Source organism: Dendropsophus ebraccatus, chromosome 1, assembly GCF_027789765.1.
Source record: "Dendropsophus ebraccatus isolate aDenEbr1 chromosome 1, aDenEbr1.pat, whole genome shotgun sequence".
In the NCBI taxonomy this organism is placed as follows: domain Eukaryota; kingdom Metazoa; phylum Chordata; class Amphibia; order Anura; family Hylidae; genus Dendropsophus; species Dendropsophus ebraccatus.
The window spans coordinates 136,127,021-136,152,246 of record NC_091454.1 but is presented as its reverse complement, the minus strand read 5'-3'; the positions used below and the strand labels follow the sequence as shown (position 1 = coordinate 136,152,246).

Sequence of the window (25,226 nt, the reverse complement as noted above, 5' to 3'; positions counted from 1 at the left end):
CAGATTCATTGGTTAGATAAGGTCATTGCCATTTTGGCTTGTCAGTGTCCTGGGGGCTTTTCCCTATATGTAGTGGGGCCCCCTTGAGGTATTTGTTTTTTTTTTAGATGTTTTTAACTGCTTATGTCCCAGTGTGATGTTTGTTTTTTTGATTTATGTGAAATAAAGATACATATTTTCTTCTTTATTTGTTTGGTGTGCCAGTGAGTACATATGACAGGCCTTTCCTTCCAGTTTTGTTGGTACTATTTACGTTCCTCTCATCTTCTGAGCACCCTGTAATTTTGTCGATGCATAGTCCACATACTTTTGTCATACTCTTTTTGCATTATGACTTCTCTACACAGGTGATCTTTTATCATCTGTGGATTGGGCTATCTGGGCAGGGCTTCACGACCAAAGCGCCACTATTGTGCTATCTGGGCAGGGCTTTACGACCAAAGCGCCACGTAGCCCCGCCCACAACAACACTGTTGCCCCCGCCCCTCGTGACGTCATCGCAACATAGGTCTGCCCCTCGCTGACCATTGAAACAGGACAGCCTAAAGGTCTAGGCCCCACCCCCTCTAGGTCGGCCCTTCCAATGGTCTGGGCCTATGCAGCAATGACATCATGAGAGGCGGGGCCAACGGTGGCATTGTAGGCAGGGCCAAGTGGCGCTTCAGCCGTGAAGCCCTGCCCAAATAGCACAATCCGCAAGTGATAAAAGATCACGTTTTACTGGAACAAGCACCATGACGTATGATATAAAATAAGACATGAAAATGACTGTGTAGAGAAGTCATAATGCAAAACATTGACAGGCTTCACTGGCCTTATGGTTGCCACTTTTATACCAGTGTACCTACTGCATGATATCTACAGAGCTGCAGTGTAATCCCCTCTCCCTTTAGTTTGTCAGCAGCAGCAGTTCAGTGCTTAAGGGAACCTGTCACCCCCCGTGCTGGGGTGACAGGCTCCCGACCCCGCTACAGCCCCCTATACTCACCTGATCCCGCTTCTGGATCCGGTCGGGTCACGGAGATCTCAGCCGCTGCAGCCCGGCGCGCGTGCTGAGAGATGAGTCCAACGCTCATAGAGAATGACGGAGAGTCCAGCGCTCCGTCATTCTCTATGAGCGTTGGACTCATCTCTCAGCGGGCTGCATCGGTTGATATCTCCGTGACCCGACCGGATCAAGAAGCAGGTGAGTATAGGGGGCTGTAGCGGAGGGTCGAGAGCCTGTCACCCCGTCACAGGGGGTGACAGGTTCCCTTTAGTGTAACCCCTTCCTAGTTTTGCTGCTGCAATTTCTTTTATTTCAGCTCACATAGCACCTTGCAAAGTCAGGGAATTAGTAATTCCCCCCCAACATGTCGCCTACAGTAGTGTTCTGAGTAAATCATCCCTCAGCACACTGTCAGCCTGTTTGTTGCATTTTTACAAGCACTCATTCATGGTATAGCAGAGGAGTAGATGCTATACTGTGATGGCAAACTAAGTAAGGCATAGGAAATATTGTGTGTGTACTACTGACAGGCAGCCCAGCTCTAATCCCATCCCCTGAAATGTGGAGAATGAAAAACAGTTGTGCACCATGAAGGAGGCTCATTAATGGCACTAAAATCACCCAAAGGGGTTAAAGGAGAAGTCTGGCGAAAAATTTTATTGAAGTATTGTATTCCCCTAAAAGTTATACAAATCCCCAATATACACTTATTACAGGAAATGCTTATAAAGTGCTTTTTTCCCTGCACTTACTACTGCATCAAGGCTTCACTTCCTGGATAACATGGTGATGTCACGACTCGACTCCCAGAGCTGTGCGGGCTGTGGCTGCTGGAGAGGATGATGGAAGGGGGACACTGAGGGACACTGAGCATCCCTCTGTCATCATCCTCTCCAGCAGCCACAGCGTGCACAGCTCTGGGAGTTTTAGTTTTATTAAAATATCAGGGGTTGGACTTGATACCACAACAGTTTCTTACTTTGATGTTCCAAATCTCACCCTAGTCCCTACTGGAGCCTTGGACAGTGGATATCAGCAGCCCTATTAGAACCAATGCCTTAAATAGTTTTGCGCCTAACATAAGACCAGGTCAGTGGGCATTCTGCATAGTAAGACCTGAAATTTCCAAGAAAGCGATTATCATGCAGCAAGGACTGTATATATATACCATTAGCCATGTTCATGCAGCCTTTGCTTTTTACATGAAATATAAAAGATTATACTTCCCTATATACCAGGTCCAGCAGCCTTTGGCCTGTGTTCCCTGCTGACGTCTCTTCAGTGTCAGGCCACTTAGCTAATCACTGGCCATATTGCTGTCCCGTCTCGGCCAGTGATTTGCTGAGTAGCCTGTCACTAAAGAGACAGGGCTAGAAGCGTCAGCATAGAGCGAAGAACACAGGCAAAAGGCTGTAGGACACTGGGGGAGAATAGGCAAGTATATAAGTCATAAGCAGTTGGCCGCACACCTCTACATGCAGCAATGTGTGGCAGCAGCCAATAGTTTTTAAGCAGGTTTACACAACAACGATCAGCTGATGATAGTTTCTTAGGCTGATCATTGTCTTTATCACACTGAGCGATAACCTGCTGTATCGACAGATTGTCGTTCTATGTAAAAGGGCCTAAAGTCTGACAATTGCCACTCAAGTTAACTGCACCACACTCCCTGCTCTGTGTCAGTGAAAGAGTTGGACTCCATAGGCTTACATTAGTAGCCTGACTCATCAAGTGACACAAAGTCAGGAGAGGACCACTCTTAACGTGGTCTTCTTCCGGCTCGCTCTCACAATTAATACGGGTCTAAACACTCAGACCCAGATTGTTCAAAACTTTTTACATGAAATGTTAAGTTTTCTATGATGAGAGGTACACTTTAATGGCCACTTATCTTTCAACAAACTTTAAATAAATCAATAGTACAAATGAATGAGAAATTTTCAAATCAACTTATTAGATCTCTAAGTCTCTTTATCACTTACTATTCTCCTCCCCTCTTAAACTCATCAATCACTAAAAAAAAAACTGTTATAATTAGAGTATATAATATTTTCCTACAACTAAGGCTATGAAAAAGTGCCATCAAAGGTGAAAATGGTGAAAAACGGCATATACAAACGTTATATGAGAGGTGTCGAGACAGGCTTTCTTTCTGCAATGCAAGATGTTTATTGGTTGAAACCAGGGACAGCACGACTTCTTGTTCATAGAAAACTTATTTTTTAACCCCCAACTTGCATTTTTTAATAACTTGTTAAAACTTTGCAAACTGAAACCAAACTCACCATTTAAAAAGGTCTCTAGGCTGAATACTTTGATTCTCTTTTCCCTTTCTATTGGGTTGGGTCCACCTAGGTTATTTGCACATGGTCCAGACCAGAAGACCTTGCACTGGCACAATCGGATGGCATAGATATCCTGTCCTTGCAGGGTAAGTATAAGTCCTCGATCCATAACGTCCAAAAGATGGTTAGTGTAGAACTTCTGCTTTTCATTTCCGATATCAGCTGCCCCGGGAAACCGGACTTGTTCCAAAGTTGTAGGACCAAACAATTCCACTTGCTCTGGAGTTGGCTCAAGGTTACTGTAAAAAAGGCGGCACCCATGAGGGTTACTGACAATCATCGCTCCTGCTTGCTTCCCTCTATATAAGAACTTTATTTCTAAGTCAGTCACTGCAACAACAAAGTGAGAGTACAGTAAGTAGATGGCATAAACTTATGCAAAACTACTAACAGACTGCGATGTACAGTGACAGCCAATTAGGAATCATCTCTTCTTAATATGCTAAATGTCTAAACTACACATGCACAAAACTCCTGCTCTCCTTGTTTACTGTGTCTCAGTAAATGCAATGCTTTTGTACAGGCTCATGTAAGACCCTCAACTGAACATTGTGCACCCAACATCTACGTAGTGCAAGAGCTCTCAGCTCATTCAGTCCCTGCTGTATGACGCTAGGTGTGTTAATGTAATGCACACCATGGCATTTAACATGTACATAAATTAAAAGAAAACCAATGCTACAATTATTACTAATAAATTATCAGTGAAAATATGGTTACACAACCATGTTGTTTGTACTGTGGTTGCATGTTTCTACTCACATGGCAGCATTTGAGGACTAATATGCAACTCTGGTATGCCTTGTTCAATGGGGGCCGTCATTACCCCTTGTATAGGAAGTGCTGGATCTTGAGCTGGCTCCATACTTTCTGCGGGAACGAGTTCTGAAAGAGGAAGAACTACAGGTTGTGGCACCATGCCTTGGGGAGACAATTCAACGCCAGGGTACCCAGCAGAGGTAGTTGGTTTTACAACAGAATCTGCAGGGGTCAGGTTCTGCTGCAGGAGGCTTCCACATGGGCTAAAAGTGGGTTCTGATTTAGGCCAGATGTAAGGCAGTGGATCTGAAAAAGCAAAACTAATTAAAATATGACAGCAAATTTATTATTACAATTTGGAAAACAGTAGCTATTGTGATTCTAGAAATTTCATTCACACACTGGGTAAAAAAAACAGCAGAAAATCTGTGTGGAAACTGACCAATCTTGAGGTTTTTTAATTGTGATATTAAAGGAAATGTGTCATTAGAGGATGGCCTACAGTTTAAACAATGCTTTTATGGTAAACATATTTTTAAAGAATTTTTGGTAATTTTTTTCTAATTTTCCATTTTGCTATCAATATTATGAAATAATCCTGAAATCTTGCAGTTTTCATTCTCGCCACTGGGGCTAAAACTAAGTAGAGACTTCCTGTTCTGTCTGTGATAAGAGGAGGCTGCTATACAGCATTGCAGTGACATGTGACACGTGACACCAGTAGATAGAAGGAGACAATAGCAGCTCCCTGTGGAGTTAACTCTTAAAGGTCACAGAGTACGTTCAGTAATGTTTCACATTCATCTCAAGGGAGTCTGTCTATGTCTATGAGTAAAGCATGTCACTAAATGCTGTTAAATACAGCTCAGGCAACACGGCAGCCCCCATAACAATGTACATAAAGAGGGGAAAAAAATTAAAAAAAAACACCCAGAAAATAGGAGATTAGAATAAAAGACAAGCTTTTAGTATCTGATTCTAATCAGTGAAGGAAAATCTAGGTAGTGCATGCACTTTAAAGTTTTTGCTGTTGTGAATTTAGTACAGATTCTCTGCATTAAATGCAGAATAGGCAAATTGTGCTTCAGAAAATAATGAACATTTCCATATTCCTCTCTAAACGCAAATTTGCAGCTGAAAACCTGCAGCACTTTTGTCTCGTCTGGCCCTACCACAACATGAAAATATATGGTAAAGATACATGCGAAGGGGCCTTTTACACACACGGATACAGTGTTTCCCCGAAAATAATACAGTGTCTTATATTAAAGTGACTCTGTACCCACAATCTGACCCCCCCAAACCACTTGTACCTTCAGATAGCTGCTTTTAATCCAAGATCTGTCCTGCGGTCCGTTCGGCAGGTGATGCAGTTATTGTCATAAAATATTACTTTTAAAATTGCAGCTCCGTGCCCTACGGGCGTATCTGTGCCCTAACTTTGCACCACCCCTCCGTCCCTCCTCCCCACCCTCCTCATCATTAGGAATGCTCCAGGCAGATTGCTTCCTATTCCCCACCTGTGTAACCACAGCACATGGCCTGGATCATTAAGGCACCTGTGCAATGTTCAAACAGAAGTATCTGTTCCAGTGGCATTCCTAATAATGAAGAGAATGGGGAGGAGGGACGGAGGGGGTGGTGCAAAGATAGGGGACAGATACGCCCGTAGGGCACGGGGCTGCAATTTTAAAAGTAATATTTTATGACAATAACTGCATCACCTTCCGAATGGACCCCAGGACAGATCTTGGATTAAAAGCAGCTATCTGAAGGTACAAGTGGTTTGGGGGGTCAGATTGTGGGTACAGAGTCACTTTAAGTTTTACTCCCAAAGATGCACCATGTCTTGTTTTCAGGGGATGTCTTATTTTTCTATAAAGAATTTACAAAAAAAGAATATCTATTGTATACTGTACAGTAGTCATCACAAACCAGCATAACCCTGTTGACTGCGGGGGTCTTACTTTCTGGGGGGGGCTTATTTAAGCTACCTGTAAATTCTCCACTATGCCTTATTTTTGGAGGAGGTCTAATTTTTGGGGAAACAGTGTATGTTAGTTCCAACAGCCTGACACATTATGGATGGAAATTGGAAAAATAGTTATTAAAGTGAATCTAGTGCTAAGATTTTTTTATGGCCAGCTCAGTGTCACAATGCAGATTACAAACATTTTCTTTTCTGCTTTTCTTAAACAGAGTTCTTCTTCCTGAGTTAAAACAATCAATGTATGCCATTACCCTCTTTGGTGCACTGGAGGTGGTCCTAGCACCCCTGATGAGACCGCCTCACAAACATATTATTGCCTATAACTCAAGAACTGGACCTCGGATTAAGAAAAGCAGCCAGTTGTTGGAACTGCAGTGCCAATCTGCCCATAATAAAACCATAGGCATAGGCAAGGTTAGTGCTAGGTTTACTTTAACATTAAAGCAATTCAGTTTACAAAAATTCTATTATTAAACCGTCTTTCCCAGCGTGTGCTAACATGCAGCTGTAAACCTTACTAATCCCTATTTATGTCTGAACTTACCACTAATACCCAGCGCTGGGAACATGTGGTCGATCTGAAAACGTAGAGGAGATACATATTAGTAATGTCCATGGCTATAACTATATATTTTGTATATAGTAATAACAATGACCTAATAATTTGCAGCATATTAGTGCTCTCAAATCTATTTAACCCCCTGTCTCTGCAGCCTGTTTTGGCCTTAATGCCCAGGGCGTATTTTTCAAATCTGACCTGTCTCTCTTTATGTAGTAATAAACTCTGCAATGCCTTTATTGCGGTTATTCAAGTTTGTTTTTTTCCTCATATATTCCTCTTTATGTTTGGGGTATACTTTGGTTGATACACTAAGTAGTTTTTTTTTGTAAAAAACACAAAATTTGTACAAAAATTAGATACATTACAGCACATCTGTGCTGTATTGTATTATAGAGTGAATGAGCTGTCAGTACAGAAGAGTTGTCAGTACACTGACAGCTCATTAAAACGATCAGACCCCTGCCTCACTGCAGGGGCCTGATTGTTACAACCATAGCAGCCCACATGCATTGGGTAGCGTCTGGGTTGCTATGGTTACCCGGGGGTCGGAGGGAGCAGATCTCCCTCTGGATGCCCCATAGATGCTGCGGTCCCAAGGACCACGGCATCTATGGGGTTAGCTGCTCCCCTCCGGGCAGTGGCAGCAGGAGGAGGCTGTGTGAAATAGCCTCCTCCTGCTGCCCAATTGCAGCTAGGGATGCAGGAGGGAGGCAGGGACAGCATGACGTTCCAGGAACTACCTGCATTACATGACGTTCCTGGAACGTCATTTTTTGGCAAGGGGTTAATATTTTCCTAAGAGAGAGAGATGCACCAGGTGCATTTTAAAAGACCCGACTGGTAAGGATGTACTCACATCAAACAGATGGTACTAGTGGTTTGGTCGGGTGGGGTGGTGCATACAGAGTCGCTTTAATGTTTTACTCTAAAGTACTGTAGGAAGAGTTGTTTATTGGGTGGCTACCCTCTTGCTTGTCCTACCCAGCACAGCTTGACTGACAGGTTGTTCCTTATTACTGTATACAGAGAGAATTGTCAGTCAAGCTGAGAAAGGTGGGGTAAAGCAGGAGGCACAGTTGTTCCTTAAAGGGAACCAATCAGCACGATTGTATAGATCTACTGTGCAGCTCTCTGAGACTACCAGCTGCCTCTGCAGCAGTAGCTTTACATCGTAGGAAAAGGGAGTGGTCGATAGTGGAAAAGTAGCTCATTGGAGACCCGTTAGTGGCCTTTCTGTGCTCCCCACCCAGATGACTGGTTGCCGTCCTTCTCCTGGACTTGTGCGCTTGGGGCGGGGGGGGGGGGGGGGGGGGCGCACAGTAGATCTGTACTGTACAGCTGGAATCTATATCAGCATAATTGTGCTGACTGGTTCTTTATAAGTCCAGCAGCACTTTATCAAAGTTGTGTAAAGCACTGCGTAAAAGATTATTTAACGGAACCAAGCAACTTGGTGGCAAGTCATGCATTCAAACCATGAATGTTCTGACAGGTCTCTGTTAAAGAGGTACTCTGCATGGAATTTTTTTTGTTTAAATCAACTGGTGTCTGAACGTTATACAGATTTAGAAATTACAAAAAAAACGTATCCTTCCGGTACTTCCCTGCAGGAAGTGGTGTATTCTTTCCAGTCTGACAGTGCTCTCTCTGTCTGCCACCTCGCTCTGTCTGTGACAGAAACTGTCCGAAGCAAGAAAGATTTTCTATAGGGATCTGCTACTGCTCTGGACAGTTCCTGTCAGGGAAAAAGGTGGCAGCAGAGAGTACCGTGTCAGACTGGGAAGAAAACTCTTTTTACAAGAATTTGTATAGCCTTCTGACACATTTTTAAACATTTTTCCCCAGAGTACCCCTTTAAATATAAATTGCATGCATTTGTATGAATGAATACCATGAATGGTATGTAAAGTTCAATATTGTTACCTCTTCCTCTTCATCACATCCATTGTCATCCACCAAGTGCTCTGCAAAATCAATATGATATGCATAGTTATAATTGGCCACTTTAAAATGGAAAGCAATGTAATGTGTGTAATACAATGTATGTGAGTAAAACATTTACTATTATTGTGTTAAACATATAAATGTAATAGGTTTTGACCCGTGCCTTCATTTTGTCCTGGGAGATCACACAGCTGGTAGATCTTAAATGGTTGCATAGGAGTTTCTTTGGTGCCATCATACAAAAGTTTGAACTCTCTGCTCTTGTTCAGGGCGCAGCGCAAGTTTGCCTTCCATTTAGCGGGGTCAGGCTCATCTTTTCCCTCTTGATATTTCCCAGTTTCCATGGCCCATGCCTTAAGTTAGGATAGACATACAGAGAATGTCAAGTTAAAAATCTCCTGAACGTAATAACTTACATAAACAGTGAAAGCTATCCACAGCTTTAAGTAGCTCTGCATTGAAATACATCTGTAATTTTTTTTTTATTCTGTTATGTTCTGTTAGCATAACAAAACATGAATACAAAAACTGCTGTAACAACAAACCAGTGACATTCTAAGAGTCATGTACAGCTTGAGGAATACTTAATGAAATATTTAAAGTGTCACTGTCGTGAATTTTTTTTGCAGAAATCAATAGTACAGGCGATTTTAAGAAACTTTGTAAATAGGTTTATTAGCCGAAAAATGCATTTTTATCATGAAAAAGCAGTATGAAGCTCTCCCCCCTGTCTTCATTGTTCTCCTATGGAGAGAGCTAAATAAAAGACCAAGACAAGACAACAAAGAGTTAATCTACAAATACATCGCCCTTTATCTCCTCTGACAGTCACCACTGACCTCTCTGACCTCTGATTACAGCGTCACCCAGCTCCGTGCCTGTAATCCTTCGTTCTCAGTGTTCTGCTGTCGGCTAACTCCCTCCTACCCCCTCCCCTCTCCCTAGAACAGACTGGGTACGTCTGATGCAACAAGTCACAATTTCCTGATTTTTTGCAGTGGATGGAAAAGAGGAGGGAGGGAGGGGACCTGGGAAAAGGCTTTTTAAATGCAGATAATGGCATATTTGGCTAATAAACCCAATTACAAAGTTTTTTTTACAATCGCCTGGACTATTGATTTCTGCAAAAAAAAAAAAAAAAAAATGACAGTGACTCTTTAACTCTTCATAGTAGCCAGGGAATAGCAATAGATTGTCACATAGAACATTTATATAACATAGATGTGGAAGATAGGAGAGTTCTGAGGGTGGGGTCTCAGCTCTCCTCGTCTGCCTCTTTATAAGTAGTAACCTTATCAAACTAGATAACTGAGGGGGAAGTATAAAGTATGTTGAACTGAAGGGAAATATGATTTCAAGCCCCTAGATGTTAAGTACATTGGGTTGTTCTGAGGGTGGTGTGGGAGTCTCAGCTCTTCTTGTCTGCCTCTCTATAAGTAGTAACCTTATCAAACTAGATAACTGAGGGGAAGTATAAAGTATGTGGAACTGAAGCAGAATATGAGTTTAAGCCCCTAGATGTTAAGTGCATTGGGAGTCCTTTAGGGACCTACATTCCTGGTCCAAAAGACAGAGATTTGGGGGGATGAAGAGAAGAAGAAGCAGAGGGGTGGGTGGTGGTGAGAAGAACTAGGGTCCGACCAAACCGCGCCCTAATCCAGCTCATTCCTCTGATTACAAGCGCCTTATCTAGTGTGTTTGAGGGCTGGAGGGATGGGTTGGTTAGAAGTTAAGAGGTTAATGGATGTTGCATATTGTGAGTCCAGCCATGGTTTTTAGTTTTAGAAACCTATTGTGGGTTCTGTCCGCCCAGCTTGTGAGCTCTTCAAAACGGCATATTTGATGTATCTTGTTCAGCCATTCCACATGGGTCGAGGGATCAGTTTGTTTCCATTTAAGGGGGATTAAGGTCTTGCCCGCTGCTAATAGGTGAGTGGCTAGGGTACGTTTGTAGGGAGTGAAGTCATTTGAGGGTAAGCGTTATAACCAAATGGAGGTTTTAGTTACTGTGGTCATGATTTCTCTCACCCTATTCCAGCCCTTATATCTGGGCAGTAACACCAGATGTGTGAGAGAGAACCTGTGTTTCATGCATCTTAAAGGGAATCTGTCAGCTCCTGGGCCCTACCTAAGGTGGTGAAAGTGTGCTGTAGCTGGAAGCCCCAAGTGAGCATGGTGCCTTTTTGGTAATTTTCCGTGCAGCGGATTATGTACAATCTTATGTCACAGAGCAGTTGTTCGTGCTACCCTTGACATGCATCCTCCTCCCTCTTCAAGAATAATCAATGCTGCCCGGCCTCCTGCTCCCACAGCTGTCAGATTGCAGATCAGTCCTCTGTAGGCAGTTTACATCTGAAAGACTCAGGTATAATTGAATCTCTTCTCCCCAATGTGTTGGAGCTGTGGTCTAGGGGTAACTCACCTGTCTAGAGATCTGCCAGCAGTTCATTTTCTGGTTCGAATCCCCTGATGGAAATTAAATAGATGTCTTTTTTTCTTCTTCTCATTATTGTATCATTTTTAAGGCTATGTTCACACACAGTATTTTTCACACACTGTTGAAATTGAGTGGATGACTGCATATTTAATAGCAAATAATTACTGTTATTTTAAAACATTGTCCACTATTTGCCATTAAATGACAGCCATCCGCTCAATTTCAACAGTGTGAGAACATAGCCTTTCTGTGTTCTCAATCAACTCCTGGTTTTGGTTGCAAAATACTGAGCAAAAATACTGTGTGTGAACATAACCTTAAAAATGATACAATAATGAGGAAAAAAAAAAAAAAAGACATCTATTTAATTTCCATCAGGGGATTCGAACCAGAAAATGAACTGCTGGCTGGTCTCTAGACAGGTGAGGTACCCCTAGACCACAGTTCCAACACATTAGGGAGAAGGGATTCAATTATACCTGAGTGTTTCTTTCAGACAAACTGCCTACAGAGGACTGATCTGCAATCTGATAGCTGTGGGAGCAGGAGGCCGGGCAGCATTGATTATTTATAAAGAGGGAGGAGGATGCATGTCAAGTGTGGCACCAACAACTGCTCTGTGACATAAGATTGTACATAATCCGCTGCAGGGAAAATTACCATGCTCACTGGGGGATGCAAGCTACAGCACACTGTTAGCACCTTAGGTAGGGCCCAGGAGCTGACAGATTCCCTTTAAATATTGGGCCATAGGCGATAATTTATAGGCATATAGCCACTCTGGTGTCTTAACCCATAGCTGCACCAGGACGTTATTTAACGTCCTCGTGCCGCTATGGGAGTTCAGAGGGGGGTCGCGCGGCGACCACCCTCTGAACTGCCGCGATCCCGGGTGCCGCGAGTAGCCCGGGCTCGCGGCTATTAGCGGGCGCGGTCCGATCGCCGTGCCCGCTAATTAAGTACTTAGAAGCAGCTGTCAAAGTTGACAGCTGCTTCTAAATACTTGCGGTTACACATCCCTGGTGGTCTAGTGGGGGGATCGCCCCCCTGCGGCGCGATTGCGGGGGGGCGATCCCTGCATCCATACCGGGCCGGGGTCTGCTCCGTAATGGCGCTGATCCCGGCTCGGCATTCTATTGCTTTTGGCTGCAGCAGCCAAAAGTAATAGAACACCGATCTCATGGATTCATGCAGTATAACTATACTGCATGGATCTCTATGAGAGATCAGAGTGCATATACTAGAAGCCCCCCAGGGGGGCTTCTAGTATATGTCTAAAGTAAAAGAAAAAAGTATTTTTAATAACACAAAACCCCCTCCCCTAATAAAAGTCTGAATCACCCCCCTTTCCCCATTTTATAAATAAAAATAAATAAATAAATTAATAAACAAACATGTTTGCTATCGCCGCGTGCGTAATCGCCCAAACTATTAATTAATCACATTCCTGATCTCACACGGTAAACGGCGTCAGCACAAAAAAATCCCAAAGTGCAAAATTGCGCATTTTTGGTCGCATCAAATCCAGAATAATTGTAATAAAAAGCGATCAAAAAGTCATATATGCGCAATCAAGGTACCGATAGAAAGATCACATCATGGCGCAAAAAATGACACCTCACACAGACCCATAGACCAAAGGATAAAAACGCTATAAGCCCGGGAATGGAGCGATTTTAAGGAACGTATATTGGTTAACAACGGTTTGAATTTTATACAGGCCATCAGATACAATATAAGTTATACATGTTACATATCGTTTTAATCGTAACGACTTGAGGAACATGCATAACAAGTCAGTTTTACCCCAGGGCGAATGGCGTAAAAACACATTTCCCCCAAATAAAAGAAATGCGTTTTTTTTTTCAATTTCACCACACATATAATTTTTTTCTGGTTTCCCGGCACATTTTAGGCAAAAATTACATCTGCCTTAGCAAAGTACAATTAGTTGCGCAAAAAATAAGGGCTCATTTGGGTCTCTAGGTGGAAAAATGCAGGCGCTATGGCCTTATATACACGAGGAGGGAAAAACGAAAACGCAAAAATGAAAACTGGCTGTGTCCCCTAAGGGTTAAAGAGAACCAATCACGGGCGAAAATGAATTTTTTTTTATTCCCTAATTAGATGTAAATCCTAATTTTAACAATATTTGTAAATATAATTAATTAATTTTAAAGCTGCGTTTTTTAAATATTTCTGTTTTACTTTCCTGCCTCGCGGCGGCTCTTTTCAAAAGAGCCGGCACGAGACCGGAAACTCCTGTCATGCAGAGCGGCAGCAAGGCCGGTGGGGGCCCGCCATCTTGATGACGTCACTTGCGTTCCACCGCTGGAACGCAAGTCACGTCTTCAAGATGGCGCCCCCCCCCCCCGGCCTAGCTACACCAAACAAGTGGATTAGGTAAAGTATAAGACTGTAAAGGCAGTCTGTATCTTCATGAAGTCTATTTATGAAGATACAGACTGTCTTTACAGTCTGTATCTTCTACTTTACCTAATCCTCTGTTCTGTGCAGCAAGGCCGGCGCCGCCATCTTGATGACGTAACTTGCGTTCCAGCGGTGGAACGCAAAGACGTAATCAAGATGGCGGCTCCGGCCCTGCTGCATCGGCACGAAGTAGTAGGTAAGGCATAAGATACAGACTGCAAAGGCAGTCTGTATCTTCATAAATAGACTTCATGAAGATACAGACTGCCTTTACAGTCTGTATCTTCTACTTTACCTAATCCTCTGTTTCTGTGCAAGCAAGGCCAGGCGCCGCCATCTTGATGACGCAACTTGCGTTCCAACGGTGGAACGCAAATGACGTCATCAAGATGGCGGCACCCGGCCTTGCTTACACAGATACGAAAGAGTAGGTAAGGCATAAGATACAGACTGCAAAGGCAGTCTGTATCTTCATAGATAGACTTAGGGAAAGATATACTTTAATATTAGGGACAGTGAAATTTAGATGAAAGGTTCTCTTTAAACCATGTGGACAGGCGTTTGTAGTGGTTTCCTCTGAAGCAGGACACATCTTGAAAAGCCAGAGGATTTTGCCAGAGAGTTGGTGAGGATTGTGTGGAGTTCAGCTTCAGAGATAGTGATATCCAACTCCATTTCCCAAGACAGTATAAATCCTGATTTAGAAGGGCCTGGCAAACAGTACACCAGATGGTATAGGTGGGAGACAGTGTGGTTTATTAGAGGGTTTTAGGCACAGTTTCTCAAATTGTCATTTCCCTGGCAAGCGAGTCATCAGGCAAAAATAGTTTGAGGCATTTGGCAACATGTGAGCGATGTAAGAAGGTGGGTGCATACACTCAGTCACTGCCTCTACACTTACACGTCTGTAATTTCTGATACTATACTACTAGTTTTTACAGACTATTTCTTATAGTTCACAGTATCCCGTGTGTTATGAGAAAAGTGTTCTGCACTAATAAGTTTGTCACATACAACATTTAGATCTTGTTATGTTTTATGTTCCATAAAAGAATATATGAAGCATCAAAACCTAATTCTATATCTAAACTATAAGCCAGTATTATAGGCCAGTAAAATATATAATTTTATATGGCAAGCATACAAAGAGACAGTCTGGCACTACTTTGATTCTGTACTAAACAACATACACAGCAGAATCCAACTAGTAATCAAAACAGAAAGAGAAGCACGAAACGACATTGCTGCAGAGCAGACTCGCAAACCAGTTCCGAATAAACTGAAGTTTAAGCAACAAAAAGCGGTGAGTGACCTTTCTCTTTCTCTGTTTCGTTAATTATATTATTTTATATATTCCTAGATAAAATCCATAAATGTTGCAGTTATATCCAATTCCTCTAATTAGAGCAGTTTTTTTTCTTACAGATTTGCACCAACCTTAAATATGGTGTTTTCATCATCTTGTGTTGGTATATGACGAGTTGCATGACGCCAGGGGATACGAAACATCTTGCGATCTTGATCTTCCCAATATAACCCTGGGTATTTCCCACTGTCCACCTGAGCTACCAACCATGGCTTAAGACGAATTCGTCGAGGGTGCGGGTTCATGTCCACGTGCCAGTCAATTGACTGTTATGAAATCAGGATGGAAATGGTATATAACAGCTGCAGTATCATATTGTGTCCTGAAACACAACAGAATACAGTCATTCAAGCCTTTAAAGGGTGCCGACGATCATGTCTTTTTTTATAATGTATATATGGCCGAAATATTTCTAATAATATCATAATATATCTATAGAGTTCAGAACAACATCTGTATGGTTTTGTGCTGTTGTTTTCACATCCATAAAGTTTTAGGCTATAAACACCATTGAACATTTTTTTTTTATCTGAAATGTGTTTCTACATGCAAATCTAAACAACTTTCACGTCAGTCTCCATTAAAATAAAAACAAAAAAAACTAAACAAACATTTTGCTTCTGCAGACTGCGTTTAAGTCCTTATCCTAGCTGACTGTTCTGCTTATTCTGTCAAACTGTCCATCAAGTTGGTTTCACACATGGCAGTTCTTTTTGGAAAACTTCTACTGCAGTTTTGAGCCAAAACCAGAAGTGGATCCAGCATGGAGTAGAAGCCAAACAGTGCACTGGCTGAACGGGACGTGAAGACGCGGGAGCCCCCGAAGCAAGCCGGCGTGGGGAAGAGGTAAAGTATGCTCCGGCAGGCGGGGTTAATGGCGCTGTCACATACATACTAGCAGCGGGATGTAAATTCTGCTGCGAGTATGTATCCTCATTGAAAGACATTGCCTGAGGATCTGCAGCAGATTTCGCTGCAAATTAGCATCGTAAAATTCGCTGCAGATCCGCCTGTGTGAATTTACCCTTATATTCCCATTCCTTTTGAATCCACTCCTAGTTTGGGCTCAAGAACTTCAGTGGCAGTTTTCCAAACAACTGCCACATGTGATAGCAGCCTCAGAGCCGTGGCCCTGAACTGTGACAAAGCTCTGTCTGCTCTGTGCCTCTATTTTCTCAGTGTAGGGCTGTGTTCCCACATTAGCAGTTCTGTTAAGTTTCTTTTTTTTAACATCATTAGAGCTAACCAGACTCTGCAGTTTGCCCAAATTGGTTGCCATGTGATTAGTGTTACCAGTAGAGATGAGCCATATCGAGCATGCTTCAGTCTGTCCAGCATGCAGCATTTGATTAGCGGTGGCAGTAGATGTTGGATGCCATAGGCTGTGTTCATATTTTCCCTAGAACTGCATCTAACTTTTCCAACCACCGATAATCAAATGCCACACGCTCAGGTTCAATTGGACCCGACCACACTAGAGATTTGTTCATTACCAGGCTTCATTGCAGGGTTTTTTCTTGTTATTAACAATTTTATAAGGTCCAGTAATTCTAATCACACAGCCAGTCAATTTAGGCAAAATTGGAGAGCACAAATAATCAAAAAGGCTTTAAGGGCACATTTATCAAATGCGTCCCTTGCCAACACCATGAAAAAGGGGTTGATTTTGATTCCTGTGGCATTTGGTCCATTCTGCTGATGGGCAGGGAGGTGGGGTAGCCCAATCCTTCGCCCAATCATGAGGTGTAAATCATGGCAGAAATCTACACATGATCCGCAGCCAATGTAGATTTCTTAAACCCCTGTGCCTCAGGGAAATGGGGGTGGGGCCTAGGTTATCACCAGCTGTTGCCAAACTACAATTTTCAACAGGGGCGTAACTAGAATTCATGGGGCCCCATAGCAAGAAACTGTATGCCCCCCCCCCCTTCCCCAACATACAAAGAACGATGGAACGCCGCATCGGGCAAGATAAGTATGTGAATGAGGGCTCATATGGCTGTAGGCGCACCATCTCCCCCTCGTATACCCTGTCATTGCCCTATTTGTTGCCGAACTACAACTCCTGCTGGGAGATGTAGTCCTGCATATTACCCCACATAACATGTTGGGAGATGTAGATCTACTGTGCCCATGCCTCCCCCCCTCCTATACTGTGTCATCCTCTAGTCTGTTGTAGAAGCACAACTCCTATTATGGACTGTCAATAGTGCATGATGGGGGTTGTAGTTCTGCAACTTGACTGTCCACAGGCTGCAAAATTACAACTCTCACCATAAACTGTTAGCAGGGCATGGTGAGGGTTGTAGTTCTCTGGGGGTAATCTCACCTGTCCTGGTTCCTGCTCTGTCCACTGGTCCTGTATGGCTTCTGTGCCCGCCTTCCTCTTCTCTCTTGGGGGGGGCAGGCAGGTCGTGAGGTTGGGGGGGGGGGTGATACAGACTGCACAGAGGCCCTGGGACACTGGGGGGATTGGCTCTAGGACACTGTGGGGGTGGGTGAGGGGGGCCCTGGGGAGAGGGGTTGGCGTCTCTGGGGATACTGTACAGGGGAGGGCAGGTGCTTCTAGGGACACTGCATGGAGGGTGGGTGCCGCAGGGAGGTCGGGACTGCTGTACAGGAGGTGGGGTGGGGGGCTGTGCGGTAGGCGGGGGCGCTGTACAGGAGGTGGGGGGCTGCAGGGGACGCACGGGAGGTGGGGTAGTTCAGGGGATGCTATACAGGAGGTGGAGGGATGCACGGGAAGCAGGGGGTTGCTGTACAGGACGTGGGGAGGCTGCAGGGGACACGAAGTAGGCGGGAGCGCAGGAAACGCTGTACGGGAGGAAGAGGGATGCAGGGGGGCAGGGCCGCAGAGGACGCTGTACGGGGGGGCCACTGGGGACACTGTGATTGGCAGGGCCCTGAGACATTGGCTTCTGACCCTGTCAATCACAGCCCTGCATTTAGCTGCGAGCGCTCACCAGGAGCGCTCACAGATAAAGTGTCTAACATTCGGATGGGCATTTAAAGCACACGGTAGGGCCGCTCAGCGGCCGGGTGCTGCTAGTGTCTGCTCAGGGGGCCTGGTCCATTACAGGATGCAGCACTGGGCCCCCTGATGCAGCGGGCCCCATAGCAGCCGCTATGGCGGTAGTTCCGCCACTGATTTTTCCCTCAAATCACTTGGTGTCACAAAATATAGATTTGCAGTTTACTTTTATTTAAAAATATCATCTTCCAGTATGTCCTGTGTGTCCTGCAGGAAGTGGTGTATTCTTTCCAGTCTGATACAGTGCTCTCTGCTGCCATCTCTCTCCGTGACAGGAACTGTCCAGAGCAGGAGAGGTTTTCTATAGGAAATTGCTACTCCTTTGGACAGTTTCTTACCTGGACAGAGGTGGAAGCAGAGAGCACCGTGTCAGACTGGAAAGAATTCACCACTTTCTGCAGGACTTACAGCAACTGGTACCTCCAAATATAATATATACACACACACACATATAAAATGGAAATATATGTCTAAGAAAATATACAGTGTAGATATGAATATTGCAATACAAAGAAAACTTAGCTTGCAGTGTAATTAGCAGTGCCAGAAACAGTGAAGCATAGTGTATCATTCTCGGTGGAAAAAATGTACATTCATAAAGCCCTGTATGCTTCACTAGTCATATATATTATATACACTGTATATAGTCATAGAGAAAACTCACGTGGATTAGTTTCATTATGACAGCTCTGTGGATTCCCATTGTACAGATGCACCATATGCTTACTGTACTGGAGCTTGGATTGTGACAGTTAAGTTTTTGTTATGGGGAAAACCCTTTAAGGTTACATTCACATTAGTGTTTGTGCATTATTTTGCTAAATACAGTAGTTTTTACAGTAAAAGACATAAAAGCTTTTTGGACAAGTAGAATGTAGTACCCTTCCCCACCCCCCTGCAAACCAAACCGTAGGGCATGAAAGCATGAACTTGGTCAATCACAATACTTAGATAAGCCCTACTGTCCATTCACAGGCTGTGCCATAGTAACATTCCCCACACAATTATGCTAACACTAGTAGCCTAAACTATTGACCAGCCAATCACAGCTCAGCTTTCATTTCTCAAAATAGCCTGTGATTGGTTGCTGTTAGAGATGAGCACAATAGAGCATTAGTGTTCTGTTGACTTGTGCGACAAGTATGACTCTTAGCTGTTGTACAGTCCAGATAAGTTATTCTAGAGGGTCAGCTGGTGAAAACCAGCTGGCAAACTGCCAACAAAATGGGAGTTTTACAAATAGGTCTCATGCTTTAAAAGGACAACTCCGACTAAATTTTTTTTTAGTTTATTTAACACACATTACAAAGTTATATAACTTTGTAATGTGGTTAAATACCCGGTCTGGCCCCCTTCCCCCACTTTCGGACCCCCGACCCCCCCGCCCGGAAGTTAAAGAATAAATACATTACCTATTACGATCGTCACGGTCCTCTTCTCCCGGGCGGCATCTGGTGACGACGACGTCAGAGCCGGGGGGGGCGGTCCGGGTCTTCTTCCTCCTCGGCGTCTTCATAGAGAGTGAATGGGACGGAAAAGGCTGCTGGTGCACATGCGCACCAGCAGCCTTTTCTTTGGCTGGAGCGCATCACATGGCTTCCAGCTTGCTCAGCCCTGATTGGCTGAGGTTGCTGGAAGCCATGTGATGCGCTCCAGCCAATGAAAAGGCTGCCGATGCGCAAGCGCACTGGCAGCCTTTTCCATCCCCAGGACCCGGAAGTCAGAGACATCGCTGGACGGCGGTAAGGCGGGCGAATGGAGTGGCGATCGTCACCGGAGGGATGGTGAGTATGGTGTCTGTGTTTTTTGTTTTTTTTTTGGGGGGGGGGGTCCCACCGGAGTTGTCCTTTAAGTGAATTTCTCACATGCATAGAATGGTGCCGGCACTGTGGCCCTTTTTTTTTTTTTTTTATACCGCAGCCTGATTCCTGTGTACAGCCCCGTTCTATTCCCGGCACAGGCTGGGGCTGGAGCACTGGAAGAGGGCAAGCCTTTCCCCAGTGGGAGGAAACCCCTCCCCTCTATGACACAGCACAATTGTTTCTAATGGAGCCGCATCATAGATGGGAGGGGGTTTCCTCCCACTGGGGACAGGCAGGCCCCATTCCCTGCGCTGGCACCATTCTATGCATGTGAGAAACTTAAAGAGTCACTGTTGTTAACACTTTTTTTTTTTTGCAGAAATCAATAGTCCAGGCGATTAAGAAACTTTGTAATTGGGTTTATTAGGCAAATATGCCATTATCTGCATGTAAAAAGACTTTTCCCAGGTCCCCCCCTCCTCTCCTTTCTGTCATCCACTGCTCAGAATCAGGAAATCTCCACTGTTTTACATCAGTCGGATCCTGTCTGTTCTATGGAGAGGGGAGGAGGGAGAGTAGAGAACAAAGGATTACACCACAGGGAGCCGCTGAGAGCCTCTATTCAGAGGTCAGAGCTGATGTCAGAGGAGAGAGCCTGGTGATGTAGCTGTAAATTAACACTGTTTTGTCCTGTTTTGGTGCCTCATCTCTCCCCTCTCCATAGAAAACAATGAAGACGGGGGAAGAGCTTCAAACTGCTTTTTCATGATAAAAATGCATTTTTCGGCTAATAAACCAAATTACAAAGTTTCTTAAAATCTCCTGTACCCTATTGATTTCTGCCTAAAAATTTTTATTGACAGTGATATTTTAAAATGAATACACTGCTAGTACACTCGCTTTAATTCTCAAACCCCATGAGCAGATTTTGTAGGGACACCAGAGTTTTTCTTTTATATTTAAGAGCCATGGGGAGAAAGGATAATTTATATCTGCAGAAGTCATTCCACTCCCATAAAACCTCTTTTCTGTTTGTACAACAGTTCAGATACTTAGTTTATAATCCATGATTCATTTTAATAGTGTTTCATGATGAAATCCATAACAAAACACCTGAATACGAGTTTAGTTTTGCGATCCAGCCATTACAGAATATGGGAAGTCATTTTTTTTTATGTTTAACAGCCAAATGTTTAAACTCCATGGACACTAATAAATACCCTAGGATGGTAGCATTTCCATTCAAGTGTTTGTGGAAAAGCTGAGTACCAACCAGGTTCACACAGAACAGATTTGGTGGCAGAAAATTTCTGGGCAAAGTTGAGCTGCTATACAGATATTCACAATGTGTTAATTTATTCTGCAGGAAGAAAGTAGATTTGTTGCAGATAATTCCCTATGAAATCCACAATATTTTGAATGCTTTTATTGATATCTAGTTAGGAGGTGACAGACCCTGAAGCAAAGCACCAAAATCTACACAACTTGCTGCAACATTGGATTGAAATTAGGGCTGTGGAGTCGGTAAGCCGCAGCTCTGACTCCGACTCCTGAATTTTATCAGGGACCGACTCCAACTCCGACTCCTGCTCCTTCATAAATGGCCAGTCATATACCAGGGGAGTTATTTATCACACTGAGAGAATAGGGCAAAGAAAAAGTAGATTCTCCTGTGTGTGCAGTAGATGCAGCCAGTCTCCAGCCTCCGTGTGCTGAACAACTCAGAACTGGACTAGAAGGAGCAGATGGTCTTTTCCTGCTTACAATCTTCTAATTTTCTAACTAAATATTCACCATAAACACAGAAACACTGCTAAAAAAAGCCAGATCCCTGTGATACAGGGGTCATCCATAGTGATAGAGAGGGGTCAGCCATAGGTCCCAAGTTATCAGCTCTCTGTCTGCGTCTATGCTCCTTAATCATCGCGGCCCCACAGGAACTACCAACTCAGCCAGTCATTGACTTCAGCTGTGCCCACCTCACTAACTGATTGACTGAGTGGGCATTTCTAAGTGGGGCCATGACACGCAGCCTGCTGCAGCCATAGAACATAAAATATTTTGATAAGGAACATTTATAAAATTCATATGAAAATTAAATTATAAAATATAGTTGGAGACTGTACATTTTTTCCAACTCCAGCAAAAACTAGCTCCCACTTGGCGACTCTGACTCCACAGCCCTGATTAAAACAGCTGTAAAATCTTCTGGGGTTGCGGGCATTTCCAGCCTTGTGTCAGTGCATCCTTTGGCATTTTTCTACATAAGTTGGTATAAAGTTCTTTCGAGGTATATTCATTTGTTGATAAACTTTGGGGTTAGCAAACATCAATGCACATGCTGCAAACACGTGTACAACGTGTCAAAAACACATGAAAGAATTGGTGATTGTTGTCTGCTCGTTTTTGTCACATTTTGCAATAGAATTCTATAAGTAGGAATAGTCAGTCAAATTACTTGCAAGGAAATTCAGCATCTTCCCTTCTCCTCCCATGTAAGCATGGACTTTCTGCCAATGAACAGATACTGCCTAGTCCTTGAAATCCACAGGGCACCATTTAAGTATACATGCATTTATTGGGATATGAAAACATCCACCAAAGCAACGTCCCCAAGACAAAATCTAAATGACACCTGGCAGCAGAAAGGATCAAGTCCTGGAAGAAGACAGTGCTACAAATTCTACATGTATGAAATATGGGCACCAAATATAAAAAAGGGAAGCGGGGTGACTTGGCTTATAATAAAAAGGGATAACACAGTCAACTACTCCCAGCTTCTTGTGCCAGGGATGGGGAACCTTCGGCCCTCCAACTGTTGAATACCTACAATTCCCATCATGCCTGGACAGCTAAAGCTTTGGCTGTCCAGGCATGGTGGGAATTGTAGTTTTGCAACAGCTGGAGGGCCGAAGGTTCCCCATCCCTGGTGTATATACTATATAAAATCGCCCATGTATCTTCAATAGGAAAACAGCTCTCTCTCCTGTTTACTCCATACACATGAATGTTTAGTTCCGGCAAATGTTCACATGTTCTGAATCGGGAGAGGGGAGTTATACCGCTACCTGACACCGCTGACAGTATTATCTTCTATAAGGCAAAAGGATGTGACCGTGGAAATCCAACATGCCCAATTGTTCTATGTACTAACATGATCTGTTGGTGGAGAGCTGGGAGGCCCCCATACACAGTAGAGAATTGGCAGGGTTGTATAAGGATGTCTGATCACCTGGACTTTCATGGTAGACAACTTTAAATCTGCACAGGGAAAACAGCACCACCTCCCTGCATCCACATATGTAGTTATGTTATTTAACCTTTCTAAGAATAAAGCAAATAATATTACTACTACAAAGGCCCCCGCCTGTACAGAGCCGCTGTGTACATATACAGCCAGTGCTCCATACATCTTCTATTGTCCCAGAGACTGTCACTGCATACACTCCTCCTAACATCATTGATCATTGACAACTTATCCTCCTGGTTCATTATTACATGCTGGCCCTATTACATCGGTCACAGAGGTTGCCACCCAGCTTTCCTGAGGTCTAGAATGGCTTCTCAGTATAAATACAGCACTGAACTCTTCAAGATCTGCTATTTAGAATTCTTGAAAAGTTGGGTCTTATGACAGATTAGTGATCACCTGGCTCTGCGCAAAGAAGGAAGGAAGGAAGCACAACTCATAAAACTCCAGATTTGTATCTGATCAGTGTCCATTCTATAACACCTGACAATCCTGCCAGTGAGCACTGTGCCCCCCAGATACCCTGCCAGTGCACTAATGTTCCACATATACCCTGCCAGTGCACCACTGTGCCCCCATATACCCTGATCATGCACCACTGTGCCCCCATATACCCTGATCATGCACCACTGTGCCCCCCATATACCCTGATCGTGCACCACTGTGCCCCCCCATATACCCTGATCGTGCACCACTGTGCCCCCCATATACCCTGATCGTGCACCACTGTGCCCCCCATATACCCTGATCGTGCACCACTGTGCCCCCCCATATACCCTTCCCGTGCACCACTGTGCCCCCCCATATACCCTGATCGTGCACCACTGTGCCCCTCATATACCCTGATCGTGCACCACTGTGCCCCCCATATACCCTGATCATGCACCACTGTGCCCCCCATATACCCTGCACCACTGTGCCCCCCATATACCCTGCCCGTGCACCACTGTGCCCCCCATATACCCTGATCATGCACCACTGTGCCCCCCATATACCCTGCACCACTGTGCCCCCCATATACCCTGCACCACTGTGCCCCCCATATACCCTGATTGTGCACCACTGTGCCCCCCCATATACCCTGCCCATGCACCACTGTGCCCCCATATACCCTGCCCATGCACCACTGTGCCCCCCATATACCCTGCACCACTGTGCCCCCCCATATACCCTGCCCATGCACTACTGTGCCCCCCCATATACCCTGCACCACTGTGCCCCCCCATATACCCTGCACCACTGTGCCCCCCATATACCCTGCCCATGCACCACTGTGCCCCCCCATATACCCTGCCCGTGCACCACTGTGCCCCCCCATATACCCTGCCCGTGCACCACTGTGCCCCCCCATATACCCTGATCGTGCACCACTGTGCCCCTCATATACCCTGATCGTGCACCACTGTGCCCCCCATATACCCTGATCATGCACCACTGTGCCCCCCATATACCCTGCACCACTGTGCCCCCCATATACCCTGCCCGTGCACCACTGTGCCCCCCATATACCCTGATCATGCACCACTGTGCCCCCCATATACCCTGCACCACTGTGCCCCCCATATACCCTGCACCACTGTGCCCCCCATATACCCTGATTGTGCACCACTGTGCCCCCCCATATACCCTGCCCATGCACCACTGTGCCCCCATATACCCTGCCCGTGCACCACTGTGCCCCCCATATACCCTGCACCACTGTGCCCCCCCATATACCCTGCCCATGCACCACTGTGCCCCCCCATATACCCTGCACCACTGTGCCCCCCCATATACCCTGCACCACTGTGCCCCCCATATACCCTGCCCATGCACCACTGTGCCCCCCCATATACCCTGCCCGTGCACCACTGTGCCCCCCCATATACCCTGCCCGTGCACCACTGTGCCCCCCATATACCCTGCCCGTGCACCACTGTGCCCTCCAGCCCTGCAGTGTAGACGTCCCCGGTGTCCGCCGCCCTCGCAGGAGCGCTTACCTGCCCCGGTGACTGGGAGCGGCCCCTCAGCTGTCCCTCCTGTCAGCCATACCTTGTGGAGGTGAGGGCTCTGCCGGGCGCCGCACATTCAGCGGCTCTGTGAAAACACTACGAATAAACAAAAAAAGCAGAAGCTACATGTGAAAGCAGAAGGAGGGGGAGCAACTTCCTGGTCCAAGCTCCTAGTCAGGGAGAAGTGTACAAGGGCAGGGACTGGGTAACAGGTGATAGGAACCCCTCCCTTCCGGAAGTGGTAGCGCCCGAAACTACTATGCAGGCTGTATTATTGTATGTACGGCTATGTGCACGGCCCCACTGTGCTGTACTTGTGCGGACACCACAG

General features: G+C 44.9%; 1 protein-coding gene across 1 annotated transcript in view; it reads right to left on the bottom strand.

The window, feature by feature from the left end:
- The window catches only part of IRF5 (interferon regulatory factor 5), a 30,538-nt gene extending 5,570 nt beyond the window's left edge, over positions 1-24,968 (bottom strand). The window contains exons 1-7 of the mRNA XM_069956273.1: positions 24,884-24,968; positions 14,893-15,143; positions 8,752-8,941; positions 8,568-8,608; positions 6,627-6,660; positions 4,096-4,398; positions 3,274-3,663 (exon numbers count right to left, since the gene is read on the bottom strand). Coding sequence (XP_069812374.1) covers positions 3,274-3,663; positions 4,096-4,398; positions 6,627-6,660; positions 8,568-8,608; positions 8,752-8,941; positions 14,893-15,066 — 1,132 coding nt within the window. The 5' untranslated portion in view covers positions 15,067-15,143; positions 24,884-24,968. The remainder of the gene's footprint in view (positions 1-3,273; positions 3,664-4,095; positions 4,399-6,626; positions 6,661-8,567; positions 8,609-8,751; positions 8,942-14,892; positions 15,144-24,883) is intronic.
- Positions 24,969-25,226: the final 258 nt, after the last annotated feature.